The sequence below is a fragment of the Pseudoliparis swirei genome, chromosome 23 (assembly GCF_029220125.1).
Source record: "Pseudoliparis swirei isolate HS2019 ecotype Mariana Trench chromosome 23, NWPU_hadal_v1, whole genome shotgun sequence".
Classification (NCBI taxonomy): Eukaryota; Metazoa; Chordata; class Actinopteri; order Perciformes; family Liparidae; genus Pseudoliparis; species Pseudoliparis swirei.
Genome location: NC_079410.1, coordinates 886,668 through 913,559, shown reverse-complemented (window position 1 = coordinate 913,559; position 26,892 = coordinate 886,668). Strand labels below are relative to the sequence as shown.

Here is a 26,892-nt window from a genome sequence, read left to right as displayed (position 1 = left end):
CAGCTTAAGAAAACTCAAATATCCTATCTCTAAATATTAGAATATCATGAAAAAGTATACTAGTAGGGTATTAAACAAATCACTTGAATTGTCTAATTAACTCGAAACACCTGCAAGGGTTTCCTGAGCCTTGACAAACACTCAGCTGTTATAAATCTTTTTTTTTACTTGGTCTGAGGAAATATTAACATTTTATGAGATAGGATTTTAGAGTTTTCTTAAGCTGTAAGCCATAATCAGCAATATTAAAAGAATAAAAGGCTTGCAATATTTCAGTTGATTTGTAATGAATCCAGAATGCATGACATTTTTGTTTTTTTAATTGCATTACAGAAAATAAAGAACTTTATCACAATATTCTAATTTTCTGAGACAGTCCTGTATATATATGTGTGTATGTATATATTGTTGTGGTACTAAAATGTTTTATTGTTTTGTTTAGGTTACTTTAGTATATTTTAGTATTTTTTGTGTGTAAAATATACATCATCTATTTTTAATTCCTTCTGATTCATATTTTGACTTTAGAAGTCTAAATATTATTAAAACAAGTCTTCACAACCCGGAAACGCGTCATCGCTGTCAGTGAACACGAGGGGGCGGGCTTTTTTTCCTCCGGATTCGGAGGGCACCCTTCCGGAAACGCACGAAGAAGAACGCGCGTCTGCACATGTGCAAACAGCAGCGAGAAGAGCGCGAGGTTCCGGTTCTGTTCGGTCCGGCTTGTAAACATGAAGGACTTGATTCAGCTGCCGGCGGCGGAGGAGGAGCGGGGACCCGCCAAGAAGAGGACCCGGACCCCGAGGCCCGACCCCGGGGACGAGGAGGAGCAGCGGCGGACTCACGTGAAGAGGCTGTCGGCCCTGGGCGAGCGGGACGGCTCCGTGAAGCTGCTCGAGGAGCTCGTGTTCGGGGCGGAGGACGAGCTGCTGGAGCGCCTCGTGGAGGGCTCCACCCGGGTTAGTCCCTTAGACTCGTTACCTCTCGGGGTCGAGTCCGGCTCACTATCACTAGTTATCTCCTCCTCACTAGTTATCTCACCTCACTAGTTATCTCTCTCTCCTCACTAGTTATCTCTCTCCTCCTCACTAGTTATCTCTCTCTCCTCACTAGTTATCTCTCTCCTCCTCACTAGTTATCTCTCTCTCCTCCTCACTAGTTATCTCTCTCTCCTCACTAGTTATCTCTCTCCTCCTCACTAGTTATCTCTCTCTCCTCACTAGTTATCTCTCTCTCCTCACTAGTTATCTCTCTCTCCTCACTAGTTATCTCTCTCTCCTCACTAGTTATCTCTCTCTCCTCACTAGTTATCTCTCTCTCCTCACTAGTTATCTCTCTCTCCTCACTAGTTATCTCTCTCTCCTCACTAGTTATCTCTCTCTCCTCACTAGTTATCTCTCTCTCCTCACTAGTTATCTCTCTCCTCCTCACTAGTTATCTCTCTCTCCTCACTAGTTATCTCCTCCTCACTGGTTATCTCTCTCTCCTCACTAGTTATCTCTCTCTCCTCACTAGTTATCTCTCTCTCTCCTCACTAGTTATCTCTCTCTCCTCACTAGTTATCTCTCTCTCCTCACTAGTTATCTCTCTCTCCTCCTCACTAGTTATCTCTCTCTCCTCACTAGTTATCTCTCTCCTCCTCACTAGTTATCTCTCTCTCCTCACTAGTTATCTCTCTCCTCCTCACTAGTTATCTCTCTCTCCTCACTAGTTATCTCTCTCCTCCTCACTAGTTATCTCTCTCTCCTCACTAGTTATCTCTCTCCTCACTAGTTATCTCTCTCCTCACTAGTTATCTCTCTCTCCTCACTAGTTATCTCGCTCTCCTCCTCACTAGTTATCTCTGTCTCCTCACTAGTTATCTCTCTCTCCTCACTAGTTATCTCTCTCCCCCTCACTAGTTATCTCTCTCTCTCTCACTAGTTATCTCTCTCTCCTCACTAGTTATCGCTCTCTCACTAGTTATCGCTCTCCTCACTAGTTATCGCTCTCTCCTCACTAGTTATCTCTCTCCCCCTCACTAGTTATCTCTCTCTCCTCCTCACTAGTTATCTCTCTCTCCTCCTCACTAGTTATCTCTCTCTCCTCACTAGTTATCTCTCTCCTCCTCACTAGTTATCTCTCTCCCCCTCACTAGTTATCTCTCCTCCTCACTAGTTATCTCTCCTCCTCACTAGTTATCTCTCTCTCCTCACTAGTTATCTCCTCCTCACTAGTTATCTCTCTCTCCTCACTAGTTATCTCTCTCCCCCTCACTAGTTATCTCTCTCTCCTCACTAGTTATCTCTCTCCTCACTAGTTATCTCTCTCCTCACTAGTTATCTCTCCCCCTCACTAGTTATCTCTCTCTCACTAGTTATCTCTCTCACTAGTTATCTCTCTCTCACTAGTTATCTCTCTCCTCACTAGTTATCTCTCTCCCCCTCACTAGTTATCTCTCTCCTCACTAGTTATCTCTCTCTCCTCACTAGTTATCTCTCTCCCCCTCACTAGTTATCTCCTCCTCACTAGTTATCTCTCCTCCTCACTAGTTATCTCTCCCCCTCACTAGTTATCTCTCTCCTCCTCACTAGTTATCTCTCTCCTCCTCACTAGTTATCTCTCTCCTCCTCACTAGTTATCTCTCTCCTCCTCACTAGTTATCTCTCTCCCCCTCACTAGTTATCTCTCTCTCCTCACTAGTTATCTCTCCTCCTCACTAGTTATCTCTCTCTCACTAGTTATCTCTCTCACTAGTTATCTCTCTCTCACTAGTTATCTCTCTCCTCACTAGTTATCTCTCTCCTCCTCACTAGTTATCTCTCTCCTCACTAGTTATCTCTCTCCCCCTCACTAGTTATCTCTCTCCTCACTAGTTATCTCTCTCCTCACTAGTTATCTCTCTCTCTCTCCTCACTAGTTATCTCTCTCTCCCCCTCACTAGTTATCTCCCCCTCACTAGTTATCTCCCCCTCACTAGTTATCTCTCTCTCCTCCTCACTAGTTATCTCTCTCTCCTCACTAGTTATCTCTCTCTCCCCTCACTAGTCATCTCTCTCTCCTCACTAGTTATCTCTCTCACTAGTTATCTCTCTCCTCACTAGTTATCTCTCTCCTCACTAGTTATCTCTCTCCTCCTCACTAGTTATCTCTCTCTCCTCACTAGTTATCTCTCTCTCCCCTCACTAGTTATCTCTCCTCACTAGTTATCTCTCCTCACTAGTTATCTCTCTCTCCTCACTAGTTATCTCTCTCTCCTCACTAGTTATCTCTCTCCTCACTAGTTATCTCTCTCTCCCCCTCACTAGTTATCTCTCTCTCCTCACTAGTTATCTCTCCCCTCACTAGTTATCTCTCTCTCCTCACTAGTTATCTCTCTCCTCACTAGTTATCTCTCTCTCCTCACTAGTTATCTCTCTCCTCACTAGTTATCTCTCTCCTCACTAGTTATCTCTCTCCTCACTAGTTATCTCTCTCCTCCTCACTAGTTATCTCTCCTCACTAGTTATCTCTCCTCACTAGTTATCTCTCTCCCTCACTAGTTATCTCTCTCCCTCACTAGTTATCTCTCTCTCCTCCTCACTAGTTATCTCTCTCCTCCTCACTAGTTATCTCCTCCTCACTAGTTATCTCTCTCTCCTCACTAGTTATCTCTCTCCCCCTCACTAGTTATCTCTCTCTCCTCACTAGTTATCTCTCTCCTCACTAGTTATCTCTCCTCACTAGTTATCTCTCCTCACTAGTTATCTCTCCTCACTAGTTATCTCTCTCTCCTCACTAGTTATCTCTCTCCTCCTCACTAGTTATCTCTCTCTCCTCACTAGTTATCTCTCTCCTCACTAGTTATCTCTCTCCTCACTAGTTATCTCTCTCTCCTCACTAGTTATCTCTCTCCCCCTCACTAGTTATCTCTCTCTCCTCACTAGTTATCTCTCCCCCTCACTAGTTATCTCTCTCTCCTCACTAGTTATCTCTCCTCCTCACTAGTTATCTCCTCCTCACTAGTTATCTCTCTCTCCTCACTAGTTATCTCTCTCCCCCTCACTAGTTATCTCTCTCTCCTCACTAGTTATCTCTCCCCCTCACTAGTTATCTCTCTCTCCTCACTAGTTATCTCTCTCCACCTCACTAGTTATCTCTCTCCTCCTCACTAGTTATCTCTCTCCCCCTCACTAGTTATCTCTCTCCTCCTCACTAGTTATCTCTCTCTTCTCACTAGTTATCTCTCTCTCCTTCTCACTAGTTATCTCTCTCCTCACTAGTTCTCTCTCTCCTCACTAGTTATCTCTCCTCCTCACTAGTTATCTCTCTCTTCTCCTCACTAGTTATCTCTCTCCTCCTCACTAGTTATCTGTCTCTACTAGTTGTTGTCCCTGTGTGACTTCACTTCCTGTTCTCGAGCAGGAGGACCAGGAGCCGGCTGGAGCCTCATTGGTGGAGGAGCCAGTGGATGGGTCAGGTGACTCAGAGGATGAAGACGAGGCTCCTCCTCCTGCGAGCAGAGCGGCCGTCTGGGTGGACGAGGATGACGAGCGGGAGGAAGAGTAAAGATTTATTGATATGATTCATTAATGCAGCTTTTTAATCTGTCTAAAGAAGTCATATTAATAACAATAACGATGAATTATTCATGTTTCAGGGTGGACATGACGCACCGTTACCGTAGAGACCTGATCAGAGGGGAGGCGGAGTCCACCATGACCAATCAGAAGCTCCAGCAGAGGATGAGGGAGCAGTGAGTACACACACACATTCATATGCACACATACACACACACATACACACACTCATTCACACACATACTCATATACACAAACATACACACACACATACACACACACACTCATATGCACACACACATACACACACTCATTCACACACATACACACACACACTCATATGCACACACATACACACACACTCATATGCACACACACACATACACACACTCATTCACACACATACACACACACACTCATATGCACACACACACACACACACTTACCTGTTGCTGTGCTCCAGGTTCCAGAAGGCGATGGGAGGAGCTCCATCGTGGGCCGAGAAGAGGAGGAAGAAGAAGAAGAAAGGTAGAAGTGCTTTAAGGTTCTCCTCCAGTAGACCAGCTGCTTTAAGGTTCCCCTGTAGACCAGCTGCTTTAAGGTTCTCCTCCAGTAGACCAGCTGCTTTAAGGTTCCCCTGTAGACCAGCTGCTTTAAGGTTCTCCTCCAGTAGACCAGCTGCTTTAAGGTTCCCCTGTAGACCAGCTGCTTTAAGGTTCTCCTCCTGTAGACCAGCTGCTTTAAGGTTCTCCTGTAGACCAGCTGCTTTAAGGTTCTCCTGTAGACCAGCTGCTTTAAGGTTCTCCTGTAGACCAGCTGCTTTAAGGTTCTCCTGTAGACCAGCTGCTTTAAGGTTCTCCTGTAGACCAGCTGCTTTAAGGTTCTCCAGTAGACCAGCTGCTTTAAGGTTCCCCTGTAGACCAGCTGCTTTAAGGTTCTCCAGTAAACCAGCTGCTTTAAGGTTCTCCAGTAAACCAGCTGCTTTAAGGTTCCCCTGTAGACCAGCTGCTTTAAGGTTCTCCTGTAGACCAGCTGCTTTAAGGTTCTCCTCCTGTAGACCAGCTGCTTTAAGGTTCTCCTCCTGTAGACCAGCTGCTTTAAGGTTCTCCTGTAGACCAGCTGCTTTAAGGTTCTCCAGTAGACCAGCTGCTTTAAGGTTCCCCTGTAGACCAGCTGCTTTATGGTTCTCCTCCTGTAGACCAGCTGCTATAAGGTTCTCCTCCTGTAGACCAGCTGCTTTAAGGTTCTCCTGTAGACCAGCTGCTTTAAGGTTCTCCTGTAGACCAGCTGCTTTAAGGTTCTCCTGTAGACCAGCTGCTTTAAGGTTCTCCTCCTGTAGACCAGCTGCTTTAAGGTTCTCCTCCTGTAGACCAGCTGCTTTAAGGTTCTCCTGTAGACCAGCTGCTTTAAGGTTCTCCAGTAAACCAGCTGCTTTAAGGTTCCCCTGTAGACCAGCTGCTTTAAGGTTCTCCTCCTGTAGACCAGCTGCTTTAAGGTTCTCCTCCTGTAGACCAGCTGCTTTAAGGTTCTCCTCCTGTAGACCAGCTGCTTTAAGGTTCTCCTGTAGACCAGCTGCTTTAAGGTTCTCCAGTAGACCAGCTGCTTTAAGGTTCCCCTGTAGACCAGCTGCTTTAAGGTTCTCCTCCTGTAGACCAGCTGCTTTATGGTTCTCCTCCTGTAGACCAGCTGCTATAAGGTTCTCCTCCTGTAGACCAGCTGCTTTAAGGTTCTCCTGTAGACCAGCTGCTTTAAGGTTCTCCTGTACACCAGCTGCTTTAAGGTTCTCCTGTAGACCAGCTGCTTTAAGGTTCTCCTCCTGTAGACCAGCTGCTTTAAGGTTCTCCTCCTGTAGACCAGCTGCTTTAAGGTTCTCCTGTAGACCAGCTGCTTTAAGGTTCTCCAGTAAACCAGCTGCTTTAAGGTTCCCCTGTAGACCAGCTGCTTTAAGGTTCTCCTCCTGTAGACCAGCTGCTTTAAGGTTCTCCTCCTGTAGACCAGCTGCTTTAAGGTTCTCCTCCTGTAGACCAGCTGCTTTAAGGTTCTCCTGTAGACCAGCTGCTTTAAGGTTCTCCTGTAGACCAGCTGCTTTAAGGTTCTCCTGTAGACCAGCTGCTTTAAGGTTCTCCTCCTGTAGACCAGCTGCTTTATGGTTCTCCTCCTGTAGACCAGCTGCTATAAGGTTCTCCTCCTGTAGACCAGCTGCTTTAAGGTTCCCCTGTAGACCAGCTGCTTTAAGGTTCTCCTGTAGACCAGCTGCTTTAAGGTTCTCCTCCTGTAGACCAGCTGCTTTAAGGTTCTCCTCCTGTAGACCAGCTGCTTTAAGGTTCTCCTCCTGTAGACCAGCTGCTTTAAGGTTCTCCTGTAGACCAGCTGCTTTAAGGTTCTCCTGTAGACCAGCTGCTTTAAGGTTCTCCAGTAAACCAGCTGCTTTAAGGTTCCCCTGTAGACCAGCTGCTTTAAGGTTCTCCTCCTGTAGACCAGCTGCTTTAAGGTTCTCCTCCTGTAGACCAGCTGCTTTAAGGTTCTCCTGTAGACCAGCTGCTTTAAGGTTCTCCTGTAGACCAGCTGCTTTAAGGTTCTCCAGTAGACCAGCTGCTTTAAGGTTCTCCAGTAGACCAGCTGCTTTAAGGTTCTCCTCCTGTAGACCAGCTGCTTTAAGGTTCTCCTCCTGTAGACCAGCTGCTTTAAGGTTCTCCTCCTGTAGACCAGCTGCTTTAAGGTTCTCCTCCTGTAGACCAGCTGCTTTAAGGTTCTCCTGTAGACCAGCTGCTTTAAGGTTCTCCAGTAGACCAGCTGCTTTAAGGTTCCCCTGTAGACCAGCTGCTTTAAGGTTCTCCTCCTGTAGACCAGCTGCTTTAAGGTTCTCCTCCTGTAGACCAGCTGCTTTAAGGTTCTCCTGTAGACCAGCTGCTTTAAGGTTCTCCTGTAGACCAGCTGCTTTAAGGTTCTCCAGTAGACCAGCTGCTTTAAGGTTCCCCTGTAGACCAGCTGCTTTAAGGTTCTCCTGTAGACCAGCTGCTTTAAGGTTCTCCAGTAGACCAGCTGCTTTAAGGTTCTCCTCCTGTAGACCAGCTGCTTTAAGGTTCTCCTGTAGACCAGCTGCTTTATGGTTCTCCTCCTGTAGACCAGCTGCTTTAAGGTTCTCCTGTAGACCAGCTGCTTTATGGTTCTCCTCCTGTAGACCAGCTGCTTTATGGTTCTCCTCCTGTAGACCAGCTGCTTTATGGTTCTCCTGTAGACCAGCTGCTTTATGGTTCTCCTCCTGTAGACCAGCTGCTTTAAGGTTCTCCTGTAGACCAGCTGCTGTATGGTTCTCCTCCTGTAGACCAGCTGCTTTATGGTTCTCCTCCTGTAGACCAGCTGCTTTATGGTTCTCCTCCTGTAGACCAGCTGCTTTATGGTTCTCCTGTAGACCAGCTGCTGTACGGTTCTCCTCCTGTAGACCAGCTGCTTTAAGGTTCTCCTCCTGTAGACCAGCTGCTTTATGGTTCTCCTGTAGACTAGCTGCTTTAAGGTTCTCCTCCTGTAGACCAGCTGCTTTAAGGTTCTCCTGTAGACCAGCTGCTTTATGGTTCTCCTGTAGACCAGCTGCTTTATGGTTCTCCTCCTGTAGACCAGCTGCTTTATGGTTCTCCTGTAGACCAGCTGCTTTATGGTTCTCCTCCTGTAGACCAGCTGCTTTATGGTTCTCCTCCTGTAGACCAGCTGCTTTAAGGTTATCCTCCTGTAGACCAGCTGCTTTAAGGTTCTCCTGTAGACCAGCTGCTTTAAGGTTCTCCTGTAGACCAGCTGCTTTAAGATTCTTCTCCTGTAGACCAGCTGCTTTAAGGTTCTCCTGTAGACCAGCTGCTTTATGGTTCTCCTCCTGTAGACCAGCTGCTTTAAGGTTCTCCTCCTGTAGACCAGCTGCTTTAAGGTTCTCCTCCTGTAGACCAGCTGCTTTAAGGTTCTCCTCCTGTAGACCAGCTGCTTTAAGGTTCTCCTGTAGACTGTGGTGGAAATAAGTGTTCCTTTACCTTGTGAGAGATCAAAAGTAGTTTAAGCATGGTTGACCCATAACACTTTATTATAGTAACAAGTTTACAAGTCATCAACCAAACGCTAAATAACAAACAAGTCATGAAAACATTCAGCTGAATGGAGCAGGATCCCCGAGCCTTCTCTCGAAGCCGTCAGAGATAACTGCTGCTGTCTCAGTGCAAGACTGCAACCTTTATAGATCTCAGAGAGAATCCACATTCCAAAGTCCATCTGTTACCTATTAGAGGAAGTTGAGACACCCCGAAGGCTTGTTTATTCTGCTAGGTTCAAGCTCAGTTCAAGACCCCTTGGTTGTGACCTTTTCCCATGAGAGCCTGGGTTGTGACCTTTCCACATGACCCCACACAGGATTAGATTATCCTCCATAGACATTTGGGGAGGGACAGCTGTTTAACACATTCCAAGAGAGAACTTCTAAAACACATTTTTCCCCAACATCTCACTCTTTTTGTCATTTTTGACAATTTTAACAACTGAAAAATGATAGTCAAAAGTTAGTATATAACCATTTGTAGGACATACATCAGTGAGGTAGATTCCCAAAGATTTCAAGACATTACATCATTAACCTCTGAGTGCAAAGTATGGTTTTTGTCTACTAATACCCACTATGTACTGATCTTGTTTAGTTACACACTATTCTCAATTTAGTTATCCTAACACGTAGAAATTAACACAACAGCTGACATTAGTCAAAGAATAGATCAGAATGGATGGTTTGGGTTTGGTGAATCTTCACCTCTAGGTCTGGTCTTAGTTAAGGATTTAGTACAATTATGCTTTTAGTCCAAGATGAATGCTTGAATTTGAATTTATTTACTCAAGGTATGCTCTGTATACCTATTTTCTAATCGAATAGAACCTGTGTTGGGCTTAAAAGTACATGTTTCCAATAGGTGCTGGTTTTGGCTGTGCTTTACTGACCTGCTGGTCGACCACTTAACACCACTCACATATTATTTGATGAAGTTGTTCGTCTATATTAACATATCAATCAAATCTTCTGAGGAGAGGGAACACATCGTCCTGTTGGGCAATTCCTGCCACTTCTTCGTGAGATGAAACGGGCTGGTATCTTTGCCGTTTATGTCTTGTAATTGAATTTCAAAGTTCAGGAACAGTATCCTTGCTGTCGTGGTTCAGAGAGAGCAGTGAGTGCATGCTTTTGCTCTGGCTGCACCCGTGCTCCTCAAAGGAGTGTCCTGATGCTGGAGATCTTTCTTCCATCACTGTTTCTTGGGTGGCGTCACCTTTTCACATGAGTTCACCTCCTACCACACTGATTTCTGTATGACAGCTTTGCAGTTTGAGAAACTCGGGTTTCTCCCCAGCCACACAAAATAAGTGAGGTGTTCGGTTACTTCACTGCTAAGGGTGCGCTTGTTGGTAGCTTGGCATGCTACTTGATGGAGGAAGGCGCTCGCTTTTCTCACCCTTCCCCTCTAGTCCGGACCTGTAGCAGCTGCTCCTTCTCCTTCTGGATCTGGGATGTGTTTGCAGTGGCTGGCGTAGACCTACGTTGTCCTCCTTCCACTCTCACCACCGTCTCCGTTGTCGGGGTACTTGAAAGGGACCCGTGTAGTGTGTCTGCTTCCTGTGCTTCCTCCTGTGATCCTTGATGAGCACCCAGTCTCCTGGTTTCAGGTGATGCTGGACCGCAGTGGCTGGTGAGGGAAGTGCAGATTTCACCTGTGTGTGAAGTGCTGAGAGCGAGGATGATAGGTTGGCACAATATCTTAGCATGCTGTATTCGCATGCGCATGTGAAAAAGCACTCGCGGAAAGTGCCTTCACCGAAGATAGGCCTGTCTCTTCACAACATTTCGCTAGTTTAGATTTAATAGTACCACTTTCTCGTTCTGATTGAGGATGATAAGAACAATGATGCCTGATGTTAAAACCTAAAAACGTTGAGATTTAAAATACATTACTAACTGTTCAAAAAGTGTATCTGCAGGGCGGTGACTCTGCTGTTGTTATTTATTGCAAATGTTGAAAATGCTCTGGTGTATGAACTTGCATTTAGAGCATTACCCATTCCCCCTTTGCCCACGTGGTCTCCTCCATGAGAAAATCTAGAAGTATGGAAGAGAGCGCGTGGCAAACAAGGCTTGCCGTCTGGGCTGTCAAACCCTCGACTCAAAGAGTGGCACCAGAGCGTTCCATAGGGAGCGCTCCTGGGCATTGGCAAAAGAATGAATTGTGGAAAAATCCGCCTAAGGACTGGAATCAGTCTATGTGGGGAAAAGGGGTGCCCGATAAGGCTGCCGCCTTTGCCACCAGATCTGCCACTATGTTTACTATTGACACAGGTCAAAAGAAGAGATGTGAGCTTCACATTTAACGACTGAAAACAGCTGAAACCCACCGTGTGGTGTGATAGGTTTGCCACTGTTAGAAATCCTCTGTGTCTTCCACAGAGGCCCAAGGTCATGTAAGCTCCAGATACCTGAAGTGAACCTGTGTAATTGTTAGTTTGACCTTTTTAGCTACCTTACATTCCTCTGTGAGAGCAATCAGCTCTGCTGCTTGTACTGATCGGTGTGCAGTAAGCCTGACACCAACAAGTGTGTGATGTGATGTAACATACAACCTGACCGCTGCCCCGTTATGGGTGAGCTGGATAGCTACAGATAGCTTGAATCTGCATTGGAAGGAGGTGTGTCCAACAGATCAGGTCTCGGGATGCATGTCTGTTGCAATACCTGGACACTATCATGAGGCTCTCCATCATCTGCAGTCGGAAGAAGTGTAGTTGAGTTAAGTTCATCGCAGCGTTTTACCGTAATGTCACGCTATTCTAACATGATATCTGAACCATCTCTGAGCAGAGAGGTGAGAAGTCTTCTGGCATGGAAGATGTGGGAAACTGCATGCGGGACTATAAGTGTGACATCAAAATAGCCCACAATGTCCCGTGATGTTAATCCATGGCTTCTCCAGCTGCTGCAACAGAGAGGAAGACCTGTGACAACAAAGTCATGTCGAGGAGAAGTCGGACACAGGCCTAAGTTTTCCTCCATGAGGCTGACACAACTGGAGTTCATGTAACAGTCATTTCGGTCTATGTATAAAATACATATCAAGTTTGGTCTCGGCAGGCCCCGGTCGGGCCTGTAGTAAGGAAGTCTTTAAGTTCTCTTCTGTCTTTTGCTTTTATAGTCTAAGTCAGTAAGTCATGTTCACTGAGGCCTTTACCATGGACGAGAGGTGTGCCTCTCTTTCTAAGTCATTTGGGATCCACTGTCTGTAGTATGACGTCGTTCCTAAAAAAATAATTTAAAAAAACATAATTTGTTTCTTCTTAATTAGTTTTGGTAGTGATTGAACTACCACAATACTATTTGGGAGAGAGGAAATTGCCGTCTCTTGTGATCACATGTCCCAGATAAATTACTTGTTTTAGTGCACATTGATGTTTCCTTTTTCTTTTTGTAGACTAGTTTTATGTCCATTATCTGCCAAACGTTTAGATATTGTTAATTTTACAAGCCTCCTTTGATGGCTGTAATTCATCATATAATACAATACATACATATAATATTATATAAACTAATACATCGTCTATAGAATTCCAAAGTTTTCACTCAGCACTCTATGGGACCTGCCTGGTCTTTCATGAACCCTTTAGACATGTTGGTCCCCATGTGGTACTTTTGTTCTTTTCTTTTCTTTCTTTTTTTTTTATTTTTTTTTATTTGTGTACACTTACTGTGATGGTCAATGTAGTTTAAATACATTACCAATAGCGCTAGTCCCTAGGTTTCTCAGCACCCGGTCGTTGTTTCTTTTGAAAGGCCGAGACGCATTGCAAAACATGGACCCAGATCCTCGCCCTTCCCAGTGCGATAGTCTGTCAGTGATAGATGCAGGGCAGCTCCAAGGAACATTCCTGAGACGGAGGGAGACACACAGACAGACCCAACAGCAGCCCTCTCTCACCAATACTTCCTATGCTTACATGACAATGTAATAATGGCATGTAACCTTCTGCTGCAGTACTGTATGCAATGTGAAAAGATCATGAGCAACTGAAGCTCCCTGGTCTAATATTAGTTTTTCGCTACTGAGTGGTTTTGAGCTATTTCTTATAGCCTAAAATAATGGGAATTTCAATTTTACAAATGAGATTTTAGCTTCTGAGTCAAAACATCTTTAAAGGATAGTTAGAAAATCAATGTTAAAGTTAGCTTCTTTTGTTTTTCTTTTGTGTAGTGTGCCTTACTTGTTTGTCCTGGAGAGGGTTGTCCGTCTCTGGGATCCGCCCCTCCCCCGCCTCCCTCCGCTCAGCCGTGTCGAAAGCGGGTCTTCCTTTTTGGGCTCCGGACACTCTGTTCGCCAGTGTCCATGCCCTCCGCAGTTGTAGCACACACTTGAATCATATCTTTCCAAGGTCAGATCCATTCTGCCTCTGCCTCGACCTCTTGTCCTCCCAAGTTGCCATGGAGGAATATTCCGTATTTGCCTTGCAAGCGTGTTGATCATTGCAAGCATCTCTTTTCTGTGCAACTCCGCCTTAGCATGTTCAGCGTGCTTTAGGACATCTGTTAGTGGAACATATGATTTTCTCACCATCTGCAGGAGTTTGGTCTCGTCCCGCTCACGAAACGCTCTTTCAGATGGTCTTTGCATTGTTCCAGAGTCTGTGTCCCTCTTGGACTGTGTCCGATGAAGCTGCATTTGACTGAGAAGGCTGCTGCAAGCAGGCTGGCGGAGCAAAAGGGGGGGGCGGAATCCAGGTCTGGAGCCACCGATTCTCTCAGTATCTCAGAAAGACAAGAATACACAGTATTTGGGTGAATGCAATGACACTTGTTAACATTCTTCGTAGGTTTTTTTGAATTTAGCTAATTAAATGCTTTCAATCTCTGTCTCTCCCTTTTTTATTTTTTTATTTTTATTTTTTAACTCAAATTCCCACATTCCAAAGGCTTCCCAGTCTGCCTTAAATATCACATTCTTCTGCTTTTTCTTTGATAAGACTGCATGCTGAGCCGTCGCGCTCATCTCCATCTCCCTTTTTTGCATTTGATCTAACTGCCCGGATAATGTTCTGACATAATTTCACACAGGGTCGGAAGGATCGGGACGACATGGTTCCAACTAGTCTCCTCTTCTCTGAGCACTACCCATATAGTCATGTGTGTATTACGTCGACGTGTGCGTCAATAAATTTTTCAGGCATCACCAGACGCGTTCACTCTAAACAATACACATGAATGACCAAGGCAAGTCATGAGTGACCGCTGCTATCTCTAAAAACTGCTAACTGTTTTCCCTGAGAAGTGTGCGCCAAAACTGGTGCATACGAACCACTAGAGAACCCAACAGTTTTCAAAACACGTCTGTTAACAACACTTGATTGTGAGATTTTTCTATTTTCCCTGTTTCATGACTTTTTGTTTTAAAATAAATTGGATCTCTCACCGCGTGTTGTCCATAGTTTTTCAACTAGATTGGATCGGCCGTCCGGTCTCCGTCTGAACGGCAGCTTCTCACCCTCGGGGGAGGATTCATCTATATTATGGCCATCTGCCGTTCAGCCGGAATCCCCGTCAAGCGCGTCCATCGCATCCTCGTCGCCAATTTGTGGTGGAAATAAGTGTTCCTTTACCTTGTGAGAGATCAAAAGTAGTTTAAGCATGGTTGACCCATAACACTTTATTATAGTAACAAGTTTACAAGTCATCAACCAAACGCTAAATAACAAACAAGTCATGAAAACATTCAGCTGAATGGAGCAGGATCCCCGAGCCTTCTCTCGAAGCCGTCAGAGATAACTGCTGCTGTCTCAGTGCAAGACTGCAACCTTTATAGATCTCAGAGAGAATCCACATTCCAAAGTCCATCTGTTACCTATTAGAGGAAGTTGAGACACCCCGAAGGCTTGTTTATTCTGCTAGGTTCAAGCTCAGTTCAAGACCCCTTGGTTGTGACCTTTTCCCATGAGAGCCTGGGTTGTGACCTTTCCACATGACCCCACACAGGATTAGATTATCCTCCATAGACATTTGGGGAGGGACAGCTGTTTAACACATTCCAAGAGAGAACTTCTAAAACACATTTTTCCCCAACATAGACCAGCTGCTTTAAGGTTCTCCAGTAGACCAGCTGCTTTAAGGTTCCCCTGTAGACCAGCTGCTTTAAGGTTCTCCTCCTGTAGACCAGCTGCTTTATGGTTCTCCTCCTGTAGACCAGCTGCTATAAGGTTCTCCTCCTGTAGACCAGCTGCTTTAAGGTTCTCCTGTAGACCAGCTGCTTTAAGGTTCTCCTCCTGTAGACCAGCTGCTTTAAGGTTCTCCTCCTGTAGACCAGCTGCTTTAAGGTTCTCCTCCTGTAGACCAGCTGCTTTAAGGTTCTCCTCCTGTAGACCAGCTGCTTTAAGGTTCTCCTCCTGTAGACCAGCTGCTTTAAGGTTCTCCTGTAGACCAGCTGCTTTAAGGTTCTCCAGTAGACCAGCTGCTTTAAGGTTCCCCTGTAGACCAGCTGCTTTAAGGTTCTCTTGTAGACCAGCTGCTTTAAGGTTCTCTTGTAGACCAGCTGCTTTAAGGTTCTCCAGTAGACCAGCTGCTTTAAGGTTCCCCTGTAGACCAGCTACTTTAAGGTTCTCCTCCTGTAGACCAGCTGCTTTATGGTTCTCCTCCTGTAGACCAGCTGCTTTAAGGTTCTCCTCCTGTAGACCAGCTGCTTTAAGGTTCTCCTGTAGACCAGCTGCTTTATGGTTCTCCTCCTGTAGACCAGCTGCTTTAAGGTTCTCCTCCTGTAGACCAGCTGCTTTATGGTTCTCCTCCTGTAGACCAGCTGCTTTAAGGTTCTCCTGTAGACCAGCTGCTGTATGGTTCTCCTCCTGTAGACCAGCTGCTTTAAGGTTCTCCTCCTGTAGACCAGCTGCTTTATGGTTCTCCTGTAGACTAGCTGCTTTAAGGTTCTCCTCCTGTAGACCAGCTGCTTTAAGGTTCTCCTGTAGACTAGCTGCTTTAAGGTTCTCCTGTAGACCAGCTGCTTTAAGGTTCTCCTGTAGACCAGCTGCTTTATGGTTCTCCTGTAGACCAGCTGCTTTATGGTTCTCCTGTAGACCAGCTGCTTTATGGTTCTCCTCCTGTAGACCAGCTACTTTATGGTTCTCCTGTAGACCAGCTGCTTTATGGTTCTCCTCCTGTAGACCAGCTGCTTTATGGTTCTCCTCCTGTAGACCAGCTGCTTTAAGGTTCTCCTCCTGTAGACCAGCTGCTTTATGGTTCTCCTCCTGTAGACCAGCTGCTTTAAGATTCTTCTCCTGTAGACCAGCTGCTTTAAGGTTCTCCTGTAGACCAGCTGCTTTATGGTTCTCCTGTAGACCAGCTGCTTTACGGTTCTCCTCCTGTAGACCAGCTGCTTTAAGGTTCTCCTCCTGTAGACCAGCTGCTTAGACCAGCTGCTTTATGGTTCTCCTCCTGTAGACCAGCTGCTTTAAGGTTCTCCTCCTGTAGACCAGCTGCTTTCAGGTTCTCCTCCTGTAGACCAGCTGTTGATATTTGTAGAAAACATGAATTGGTAAAAATCCAACGTTTGTTTCTGTGTTCCTGCAGATGAGGATGAAGAGGATGAAGAGGAGGAGCTGCTGAGGAGGACGGGGAACTTCGTGGTTTCTTCAGACCGTTTGCCGGGCAGCGTCTTGAGAGTCAGTCGCTCCTTAAACATCAAAGCGTGAAGTCTTGTGTAGTTCAGTGAGCACAGAGCTGCTGACTCATGTCATGTAGATGTGGAGCTGAGATCCAGCCTTCTGATTGGTTGAGAGCCACGGGGCGTCCGTTATTCAGCCGTTCTCATTGGTCTGAGCGTTGCCGTCTGTCCTCAGATGAAGAAGTGTCTTCATGCTAACGGCTCGCGGCCGTCGTTGGACCGACTGACCACCGTGCAGTTCCATCCCGTCGCTCAGGTCGTCATGACGGCCGGCCTCGACCAATCGGTGTCCCTCTTTCAGGTACGGCCAGCCGAGCGTCTCTCTGCGGCGGTGGAGTCGTTGAGAAAGATCACGCGACTCCATTCTTGTCCTGCAGGTGGACGGGAAGACGAACCCAAAGATCCAGAGCATCCACCTGGAGCGGTTCCCCGTCCACAGAGCCCGCTTCAGCCGGGACGGAGACACGGTGATCGCTACCGGCCTGAAGAACAAGACCTTCTACCTGTACGACATGAGGGAGGGCCGCGTCACACCTGTGCACACGGTGCGAGGTGAGAGGGCACGGCGTCTTCTGAAGCATCACGACTGCAACCGCTCGCCGGGAAACACGACTTTGTCTTTACGTCTTTGTCTTCACGTCTTTGTCTTCACGTCTTTGTCTTTACGTCTTTGTCTTCACGTCTTTGTCTTCACGTCTTTGTCTTCACGTCTTTGTCTTCACGTCTTTGTCTTCACGTCTTTGTCTTTACGTCTTTGTCTTCACGTCTTTGTTTTTACGTCTTTGTCTTCACGTCTTTGTCTTTACGTCTTTGTCTTCACGTCTTTGTGTTCACGTCTTTGTCTTTACGTCTGTCTTCACGTCTTTGTCTTCACTTCTTTGTCTTTACGTCTTTGTCTTTACGTCTTTGTCTTCACGTCTTTGTCTTCACATCTTTGTCTTTACGTCTTTGTCTTCACGTCTTTGTCTTTACGTTTTGTCTTCACGTCTTTGTCTTTACGTCTTTGTCTTTACGTCTTTGTCTTCACGTCTTTGTCTTTACGTCTTTGTCTTTACGTCTTTGTCTTTACGTCTTTGTCTTCACGTCTTTGTCTTCACGTCTTTGTATTCACGTCTTTGTCTTCACGTCTTTGTCTTCACGTCTTTGTCTTTACGTCTTTGTCTTCACGTCTTTGTCTTCACGTCTTTGTCTTCACGTCTTTGTCTTCACGTCTTTGTCTTCACGTCTTTGTCTTCACGTCTTTGTCTTCACGTCTTTGTCTTCACGTCTTTGTCTTCACGTCTTTGTCTTTACGTCTTTGTCTTCACGTCTTTGTCTTCACGTCTTTGTCTTCACGTCTTTGTCTTCACGCCTTTGTCTTCACGTCTTTGTCTTCACGTCTTTGTCTTCACGTCTTTGTCTTTACGTCTTTGTCTTCACGTCTTTGTCTTTACGTCTTTGTCTTCACGTCTTTGTCTTCACGTCTTTGTCTTCACGTCTTTGTCTTCACGTCTTTGTCTTCACGTCTTTGTCTTCACGTCTTTGTCTTCACGTCTTTGTCTTCACGTCTTTGTCTTTACGCCTTTGTCTTCACGCCTTTGTCTTTACGTCTTTGTCTTCACGTCTTTGTCTTCACGTCTTTGTCTTCACGTCTTTGTCTTCACGTCTTTGTCTTCACGCCTTTGTCTTCACGTCTTTGTCTTCACGTCTTTGTCTTCACGTCTTTGTCTTTACGTCTTTGTCTTCACGTCTTTGTCTTTACGTCTTTGTCTTCACGTCTTTGTCTTTACGTCTTTGTCTTCACGTCTTTGTCTTCACGTCTTTGTCTTCACGTCTTTGTCTTTATGTCTTTACGTCTTTGTCTTTACGTCTTTGTCTTCACGTCTTTGTCTTCACGTCTTTGTCTTCACGTCTTTGTCTTTACGTCTTTGTCTTCACGTCTTTGTCTTCACGTCTTTGTCTTTACGTCTTTGTCTTCACGTCTTTGTCTTTACGTCTTTGTCTTCACGTCTTTGTCTTCACGTCTTTGTCTTCACGTCTTTGTCTTCACGTCTTTGTCTTCACGTCTTTGTCTTCACGTCTTTGTCTTTACGTCTTTGTCTTCACGTCTTTGTCCCGCATGGCGAGGAGCGCTGTGGCCTGCAGCAACGAGCCTGGCTGCTGCAGGCCACAGCGAGGCTTGTAGACTTCCATTGACCAGCCTTAGTTATTAAGGAGCAGCTGGGGGTTCAGTGCCTTGCTAAAGGGCACTTCAACATTAACTATGGGGAGAGCGGGGATGGACCTTCTGTTGACTGGATGACGACTCTCCACATGAGCTACAGCCGACCTCTAACATTGGCTAACTATAATAGATAACTGGGGTTAGCGTGCTGCCGTTAGCTAACTATTATAAGTGGTGTTAGCGTGCTGCCGTTAGCTAACTGGTGTAATGAACACGTTTCAGGTCTGAATGAAGCGCGAGTGAAGGAGTTCTCAGTTTGTCCTGAAGGAGGCGCTTTGCTGCTCACTGGAACGAGAGGATACCTGCACCTCCTCACACTCAAGGTAGCTCCTCCTCCTCCTCTGTGTGTTGCGTGTCTGTTGGCTGATGACTGTGTGTCCAGACGAAGGAGGTGGTCCGCAGCATGAAGGTCAACGGCGCCGTTGTGGGCGTGGCCTTCTCTCACGACGGCAGCAAAGTGTTTGCCAACTCAGGTGAGTCCACGACATTCAGAGGGCTGTGACATCACACCTCCACTACCTGGCCACCGTGTGATGTGTGTGCGTGTGTGTGTGTGTGTGTGTAGAGGACGGGGAGGTGTATGTGTGGGACATGCGCAGCAGTCGGTGTGTGAACAGGTTTACAGATGAAGGCTGCGTGAAGGCGACGGCCATCGCCGCCTCCCCCAACGGACAATACCTGGCCTGCAGGTAAGACTAAAGGTCCTAGAGGACTATGAGGACTAAAGGTCCTAGAGGACTATGAGGACTAAAGGTCCTAGAGGACTATGAGGACTAAAGGTCCTAGAGGACTATGAGGACTAAAGGGTCCTAGAGGACTATGAGGACTAAGGGTCCTAGAGGACTATGAGGACTAAAGGGTCCTAGAGGACTATGAGGACTAAAGGTCCTAGAGGACTATGAGGACTAAAGGTCCCTGGGACTATGAGGACTAAAGGGTCCTAGTGGACTATGAGGACTAAAGGGTCCTAGAGGACTATGAGGACTAAGGGTCCTAGAGGACTATGAGGACTAAGGGTCCTAGAGGACTATGAGGACTAAAGGGTCCTAGAGGACTATGAGGACTAAAGGGTCCTAGTGGACTATGAGGACTAAAGGGTCCTAGAGGACTATGAGGACTAAAGGGTCCTAGAGGACTATGAGGACTAAAGGGTCCTAGAGGACTATGAGGACTAAAGGGTCCTAGTGGACTATGAGGACTAAAGGGTCCTAGAGGACTATGAGGACTAAAGGGTCCTAGAGGACTATGAGGACTAAAGGGTCCTAGAGGACTATGAGGACTAAAGGGTCCTAGAGGACTATGAGGACTAAAGGTCCTAGAGGACTATGAGGACTAAAGGTCCTAGAGGACTATGAGGACTAAAGGGTCCTCGTGGACACATATATACGTATATATAATTATATATATAAATGTGTATACATATATCTATACACCATGTACACATCCACGCGATGGGACTCATTGGCCGTCTCTCTCAGCTCTCAGTCGGGTGTGGTCAACGTCTACTCCCAGGAGGCGTGTCTTAATCTGGCCAATCCCAAGCCTCTGAAAGCAGTGATGAACCTGCTGACCTCTGCGACCTCGATGACCTTCAACCCGTCGTCTGAGATCCTGGCCATCGCCTCCCGAGACGAGGACGAGGCTGTGCGCCTGGTAAGAGGAAGATGATGATGATGGTGATGGTGATGATGATGATGATGATGATGAAGATGTGTCCCTCAGGTCCACATGTCCAGCCTCAGCGTCTTCTCTAACTTCCCCGTCTCCAAGAGGAAGAGTATTTATCGAACCAGCTGCCTGGACTTCTCCCCTCACAGCGGCTTCTTCTCATTGGCCAACAACAAAGGACACGCCCCTCTGTACAGGTCAGCCAATCACATGCAGTGTGTGTGTGTATATATACAGATATACAATTCGTTATTCCAGACTCATGAGTCACCTCTATGTTACGTACTGTATATGTATATAGATATAGATGTAAATAGATATAGATGTATATAGATGTATATAGATATAGCTGTATATAGATATAGATGTAAATAGATATAGATGTATATAGATATAGATGTATATAGATATAGATGTATATATTTTTATTTATTTATTATTTAATTTATTTAACCAATAAATGCCTCATTGAGATTATAATCTCCTTTACAAGTGTCCTGGCCAAGACAGCAGCAGTAGCACGTCACACAAAGTTCCATACAATACAACATAAAACAGTGACAGACAACATATAAAACGAAAACAAAATCACAGCATGAATAAATATATAGATATAGATGTATATAGATGTATATAGATGTAAATAGATGTATATAGATATAGATGTAAATAGATATAGATGTAAATAGATATAGATGTATATAGATATAGATTTTGGGACGGCTTTAGCTCAGTGGGGTAAGAGGGCCGTCCGGCAACCGCAAGGTTGTGGGTTCGATCCCCGCTCTCCCAATTAGCTGCAAGTCGAAGTGTCCTTGAGCAAGGCACTGAACCCCCAGTTGCTTCCCGGGCGCTTCACCGCAGCCCACTGCTCCTTAATAACTAAGGATGGGTTAAATGCAGAGAACTAATTTCCCCTTGGGGATTAATAGAAGTGTATATTCTATATAGATGTATATAGATATAGATGTAAATAGATGTATATAGATATAGATGTATATAGATGTAAATAGATATATTTAGATATATATAGATGTAAATAGATATAGATGTATATAGATGTAAATAGATATAGATGTATATAGATGTAAATAGATATAGATGTATATAGATGTAAATAGATATAGATGTAAATAGATATAGATGTATATAGATATAGATGTAAATAGATATAGATGTATATAGATATAGATGTAAATAGATATAGATGTATATAGATGTAAATAGATGTATATAGATGTAGATAGATGTATATAGATATAGATGTAGATAGATGTAAATAGATATAGATGTATATAGATGTAAATAGATATAGATGTATATAGATAGATGTAGATAGATGTAAATAGATATAGATGTAAATAGATATAGCTATAGATGTATATAGATATAGATAGATGTAAGTAGATATAGATGTATATAGATGTAAATAAATATAGATGTATATAGATATAGATAAAGATAGATATAGATGTATATAGATGTAAATAGATATAGATGTATATAGATATAGATATAGATGTAAATAGATATAGATGTAAATAGATATAGATGTATAAAGATATAGATGTAAATAGATATAGATGTATATAGATATAGATGTAAATAGATATAGATGTATAGATGTAAATAGATATAGATGTAAATAGATATAGATGTATATAGATGTAAATAGATAGATGTAGATGTATATAGATATAGATGTAAATAGATATAGATGTATATAGATGTATATAACTTCATACCTCGTGTTCATCTGGTCTTCTGTGTTCAGGTTGCTCCACTACAAGGACTTCTGAGGACCTGGTTCACATGAGCCCGGTTCTTTCTGGTCCCAACTAGAACCTGGTGGGTCAGGAGCCAGACCCTAGACCTCAACGAGTCCTGGTGGAGATGAAAACATGAACATGTTTGATTTATATTGTTTGTATGAAGATATTCTATAAAAGAACTAAAACTATTTCACTCCCTGTCGTTTTTAAGCTGTTAGCTTCATGAACGTAGAAAATGACTGATTTACAGATTGACATGTAAGAAATGTGGAAGTCACAGATGTGACATCATCATGAAATCATTACATCATTATGACATTGCATCATCATTACATTATCATGACTATTACATCATCATGACATTGTGATGTCGTGACTTGCATCATTATGACATGTCATCGTGACTATTACATCATGACGTCATCGTGACTATTACATCATCATGACGTCATGTCATCATTGTGACTTACATCGTCATGACGTCATCGTGACTATTACATCATGACGTCAAGTCATCATTGTGACTTACATTGTTGTGACTATTACATCATGACATCATCGTGACTATTACATCATCATGATGTCATCATCATGACTATTACATCATTGTGACTTACATCATCGTGACGTCAAGTCATCATTGTGACACATCGTCGTGACTATTACATCATCATGATGTCATCATCGTGACTATTACATCATCATGATGTCATGTCGTCATGACTATTACATCATGATGTCATGTCATCATCGTGACTATTACATCATGATGTCATGACATCGTGATTTACATCATGTCATCGTGACTTACATCATCATGACGTCATCGTGACTATTACATCATGATGTCATGTCATCGTGACTTACATCATCATGACGTCATGACATCGTGACTTACATAAGTAAGTAATTTATTTTCTATAAGTACATATATAACGTGTACATACTGACAAACATTAACAGAAACAATGTACGAATGGAGGACCGTCCAAAGACCGAGGTCTGTAGGCTCCTCTGAGATGAGGAGTTGGATGGCCCCTCCCCTAACCCTTTAACCCCCCCCCTCCCAACTACTACAGGCACACAAGGCAAGGCAAGGCTAGTTTATTTATATAGCACATTTCATACATGAATGCAATTCAAAGTGCTTTACAAAAAATAGATCAAGAATAAGAAATAAAAAAGAGGAATACAAAGTGCATCAAAGAAACAATTTAAAAAGGCATAAAAGAAGATTAATAAAAGAAAAAATAAAGATAAAAATCTAAGTGCAAAGAATCATTCCTTCTGTCGTTGTCTTATTATTTCAGGATTAATACAAGATTCAATTTAAGGCAATGGAGAACATAAACGTTTTTAGCCTGTTTTTGAAAGTAGTAAGAGTTGGTGCAGATCTAAGCTCTTCCGGAAGTTTGTTCCAACTATGTGTGGCATAATAACTGAATGCTGCTTCACCATGTTTTGTTTTAACCCTGGGAACAGTTAGCAGACCGGCCCCAGATGACCTAAGAGGCCTAGAGGGTTCATAAGGTGGAAGCAAGTCAGAGATATATTTTGGACCTACACCATTTAGAGATTTATAAACGAGCAGCAGTATTTTGAAGTCGATTCTCTGACGTACTGGTAGCCAATGCAGAGACCTGAGAATGGGTGTAATGTGTTCAACTTTCTTAGTCTTTGTTAGGACTCTGGCAGCGGCATTCTGAATAAGTTGTAGCTGTCAAGTGCTTTTTGGGAGACCTGAAAAAAGACTATTACAATAGTCTAACCTACTGGAGATGAAGGCGTGAATTATTTTTCTAAATCTTGTTTGGACATAAATCCTCTAATTCTTGCTATATTTTTTAGATGGTAATAGGCTGATTTTGTTATTGATTTGATGTGGGTATTAAAATTCAGATCCGAATCAATTGTAACACCTAAATTTTTGACTTGATTTTTCGACTTTAAAGAAAGGGAGTCCAGATGAGCACAAACTTTCAGCCTTTCTTCTTTAGCACCAAACACAATTATCTCGGTTTTATTTTCATTTAGTTGGAGGAAATTTTGGCACATCCAATCATTGATTTGGTCTGTGCACTGACGCAGTAAGTCTATGGGAGCATAGTCACTTGGTGAGAGAGCTATGTATAGTTGAGTGTCGTCCATAATTATGGTAAGCGATTTTGTTATTTTGCATAATTCTGCCTAAGGGGAGCATGTAGAGGTTGAATAGAAGAGGCCCAAGGATTGAACCTTGTGGAACTCCACACGTCATGTTAGTCCGCTCAGATACATAGTTGCCAATGGAGACAAAATAGTCCCTGTCTTGTAGGTAGGACTTGAACCAGTCTAGGACCGTACCAGAGAGTCCAACCCAGTTTTTTAGTCTGTCTAGAAGTATTGAATGGTCGACAGTATCAAATGCAGCGCTAAGATCCAATAACACTAGGATATAAATTTTGCCAGAATCAGTGTTTATGCGAATATCATTTAGAACCGTAGTGAGAGCAGTTTCAGTGCTGTGATGGGGTCGAAATCCGGATTGGTATTTGTCTAAGATACCATTTGAGGTTAAAAAGTTGCTAAGTTGCTGATAGACGACCTTTTCTATTATTTTACTTATAAAGGGTAGATTTGATATAGGTCTGTAGTTGCTAAGTACAGTAGCGTCTAGGTTACATTTCTTTAGTAGAGGCTTAATAACTGCTGTTTTCAAAGCCTTTGGAAAGATGCCAGATTGGAGAGAGCTGTTAACTATTTGCAGTAAGTCTGTTGCTAAGCAGGTAAAAACCTTTTAAAAAAAGCTTGTGGGCAAAGGATCAAGACAACAGGTAGATAGCTTAAGAAGTTGCACAGTTTCCTCCAGAGTTTTGTAGTCAATTGCGTTAAACTGTGTCATGTTTATTAAACTACTTTTGTGTGACTGTAGTGGTGATATCATTTTTTTGTTTGACATGGAAATATTTATGGCTTGTCTGATGTTTAGAATTTTATCCCTAAAAAAGAAAGCGAACTCATTGCATTTATCAGTGGATAGGAGTTCAGGGGCTATTGGTGCCGGGGGTTTAGTCAGCCTATCAACAGTGGCAAATAAAGTGTGTGTATTATTAATGTTTTTGTTAATGATGTCAGAGAAAAAGGATTGTCTAGCACTTCTCAGTTCTAGATTATAAAGATTAAGTCTCTCTTTTAAGATGTCATGGTGAATCTGGAGTTTAGTTTTTCGCCATTTTCGCTCAGCTTTCCGGCACTCTTTTTTCTGGATTTTTACAGATGCAGCATTTCTCCACGGTGCTTTTTGCTTACCAGAAATTAATTTAACCTTAGCAGGTGCAATGGTATCTATAACATTAACAATCTTAGCATTGAAATTATCTAGAAAACCATTAACAGAGGTTGAGGTGAAAGCTGGTGACAGAGATAGTTTCCATGAACAGTGCAAGTATTCTCATTGATATCGTTTTTTAACAATTTCCGATCTACTATGAATGTCAGGAATAATAGACATTTCAAAGAAGATACAAAGATGATCGGACAAAGCAACATCAATAGCAGTAAGAAATGATGACTTGCAACCCTTTGTGATAAATAAATCTAAAGTGTGCCCCCGATTGTGGGTGGGCCCGGAGACATGTTGATACAGTCCAAAGGTGTCAAGTAAGTTATTAAATTCTTTGGTATTGTTGTCATTGGGGTTATCCATATGAATGTTAAAATCTCCTGATATAGACACAGTCATATTCCATGGATACTATGGACAGTAGTTCAGCAAATTCATCAAAGAAACTTCCAGAATGTTTTGGGGGTCTGTAAATAATCAGTAGTAAAACACGAGGGGAACATTTCAGAACAGCAGCAAGATACTCAAATGAAAAAAAGTCCCCAAATGATATCTGCCTACATTGAAACACATCTGAAAATATAACAGCAACTCCTCCCCTTCTTTTCTAGTTGGGGGGCATCAATGAAGTAAAAATTTGGGGGGGTTGATTCAGTAAGAACAGCCGCTCTGTTATTCATATCAAGCCAGGTCTCAGTAAGGAACATGAAATCTAATTCATAACGAGTAATCAGGTCATTGATTAGAAAAGACTTATTCGATAACGATCTTACATTAAGTAATGCAGCTTTTATGGTTTTAGTGACAGACAGTAGAGAAATAATAGACTGTTGGGGAACAGCTATTAGGTTTGCTGTAGTTTCAGTATATCTTAAGTGCTGATAGTTTTTTCTAGCGGTAATCCTGACACCAGGATGGGACGCTGGGGTGCAAGTCTCTTCACAGGTTGAGGGGGAGGTAGAGTCGATCGGGGTGGGGGTGAGAGTCGTGGGGGAGGTGCCAATGGGGGTGATCGAGGGGGTTTTAGGGGTGGTCTGGCTAGGATGGATGAGGGTGATCGGGGGGGTATTGGGGGTGATAGCCGAGGCTGGCTAGGATGGAGTGGGGGAAGGATCGGGGGGTCAGTTTGAGGCCAGCATTCACCAGTTGTTCCATCTTGTCGGTGAAACCCAAATGAGGGGAGGCTGGAGAGGAGAGGGAGAAGAGGGAGGATGATCTGGAGGAATGGCGAGATAGAGATTGGGGCAGTGGTGAATGTGAATGGTCAAGTTCCTTATCATCCTCACAATCACGGGCTGCTGTGCAGGAATCAGGCAGGGGGGATACCTCTCTTGAGTGGTCGTCCTGGGGCTGAGACTGTAGTTGCTGTGATTTGGAGGGGGAAAGGGACACAGGCTCCTTATCTCTGCTGACCTTCGCATCACAGGCTGCTGAGCAGGAGTCAGACAGTAGGGGGAGGGGAGAGACCTCTGTTTTCTTTCTACTGTCCTTGATTCTCTTATCGTCTGTAGTAGGGCGGAGAACAGTTGGGTGGCAGAGGTAGTAAAGTAGGTTAGAGGTGAACAATTTCTCTCCATAACTGTTAAGTTGATATCCATTCTCTCTAAAGAGGTATCTGCGCTCCCAAAACAGATTGAAATTGTCAATAAAGTTCACCTCATGTAAGGTACAAGTTGTTGACAGCCAC

At 44.0% G+C, this 26,892-nt stretch overlaps 1 protein-coding gene and 1 long non-coding RNA gene across 2 annotated transcripts; one reads left to right on the top strand and one right to left on the bottom strand.

Moving 5' to 3' along the window:
- The first annotated feature begins 641 nt into the window (after positions 1-641).
- On the top strand, positions 642-22,071 carry utp18 (UTP18 small subunit processome component). Its single transcript, XM_056406304.1, has 13 exons — positions 642-959; positions 4,384-4,523; positions 4,619-4,714; positions 5,002-5,066; positions 16,147-16,238; positions 16,416-16,541; positions 16,618-16,792; positions 18,666-18,766; positions 18,826-18,916; positions 19,009-19,132; positions 19,922-20,096; positions 20,166-20,308; positions 21,886-22,071. The coding sequence occupies exons 1-13, from the start codon at positions 732-734 to the stop codon at positions 21,908-21,910; spliced, it is 1,581 nt and encodes a 526-aa protein (XP_056262279.1). The 5' UTR covers positions 642-731; the 3' UTR covers positions 21,911-22,071.
- Positions 8,582-14,780, bottom strand: LOC130188169 (uncharacterized). Its single transcript, XR_008830573.1, has 2 exons — positions 12,804-14,780; positions 8,582-12,470 (listed from the first exon to the last, which is right to left on the bottom strand). It is a non-coding gene; the product is annotated as an uncharacterized LOC130188169 (long non-coding RNA).
- Positions 22,072-26,892: the final 4,821 nt, after the last annotated feature.

Bases quoted from the DNA above. Each gene is read 5' to 3' on its own strand.
- utp18 (XM_056406304.1), top strand. From the start codon at position 732: ATGAAGGACTTGATTCAGCTGCCGGCGGCGGAGGAGGAGCGGGGACCC. The intron at 16,239-16,415 runs GTCAGTCGCTCC...GTCTGTCCTCAG, and splicing joins TGCCGGGCAGCGTCTTGAGA to ATGAAGAAGTGTCTTCATGC. The intron at 20,309-21,885 runs GTCAGCCAATCA...TTCTGTGTTCAG, and splicing joins GGACACGCCCCTCTGTACAG to GTTGCTCCACTACAAGGACT.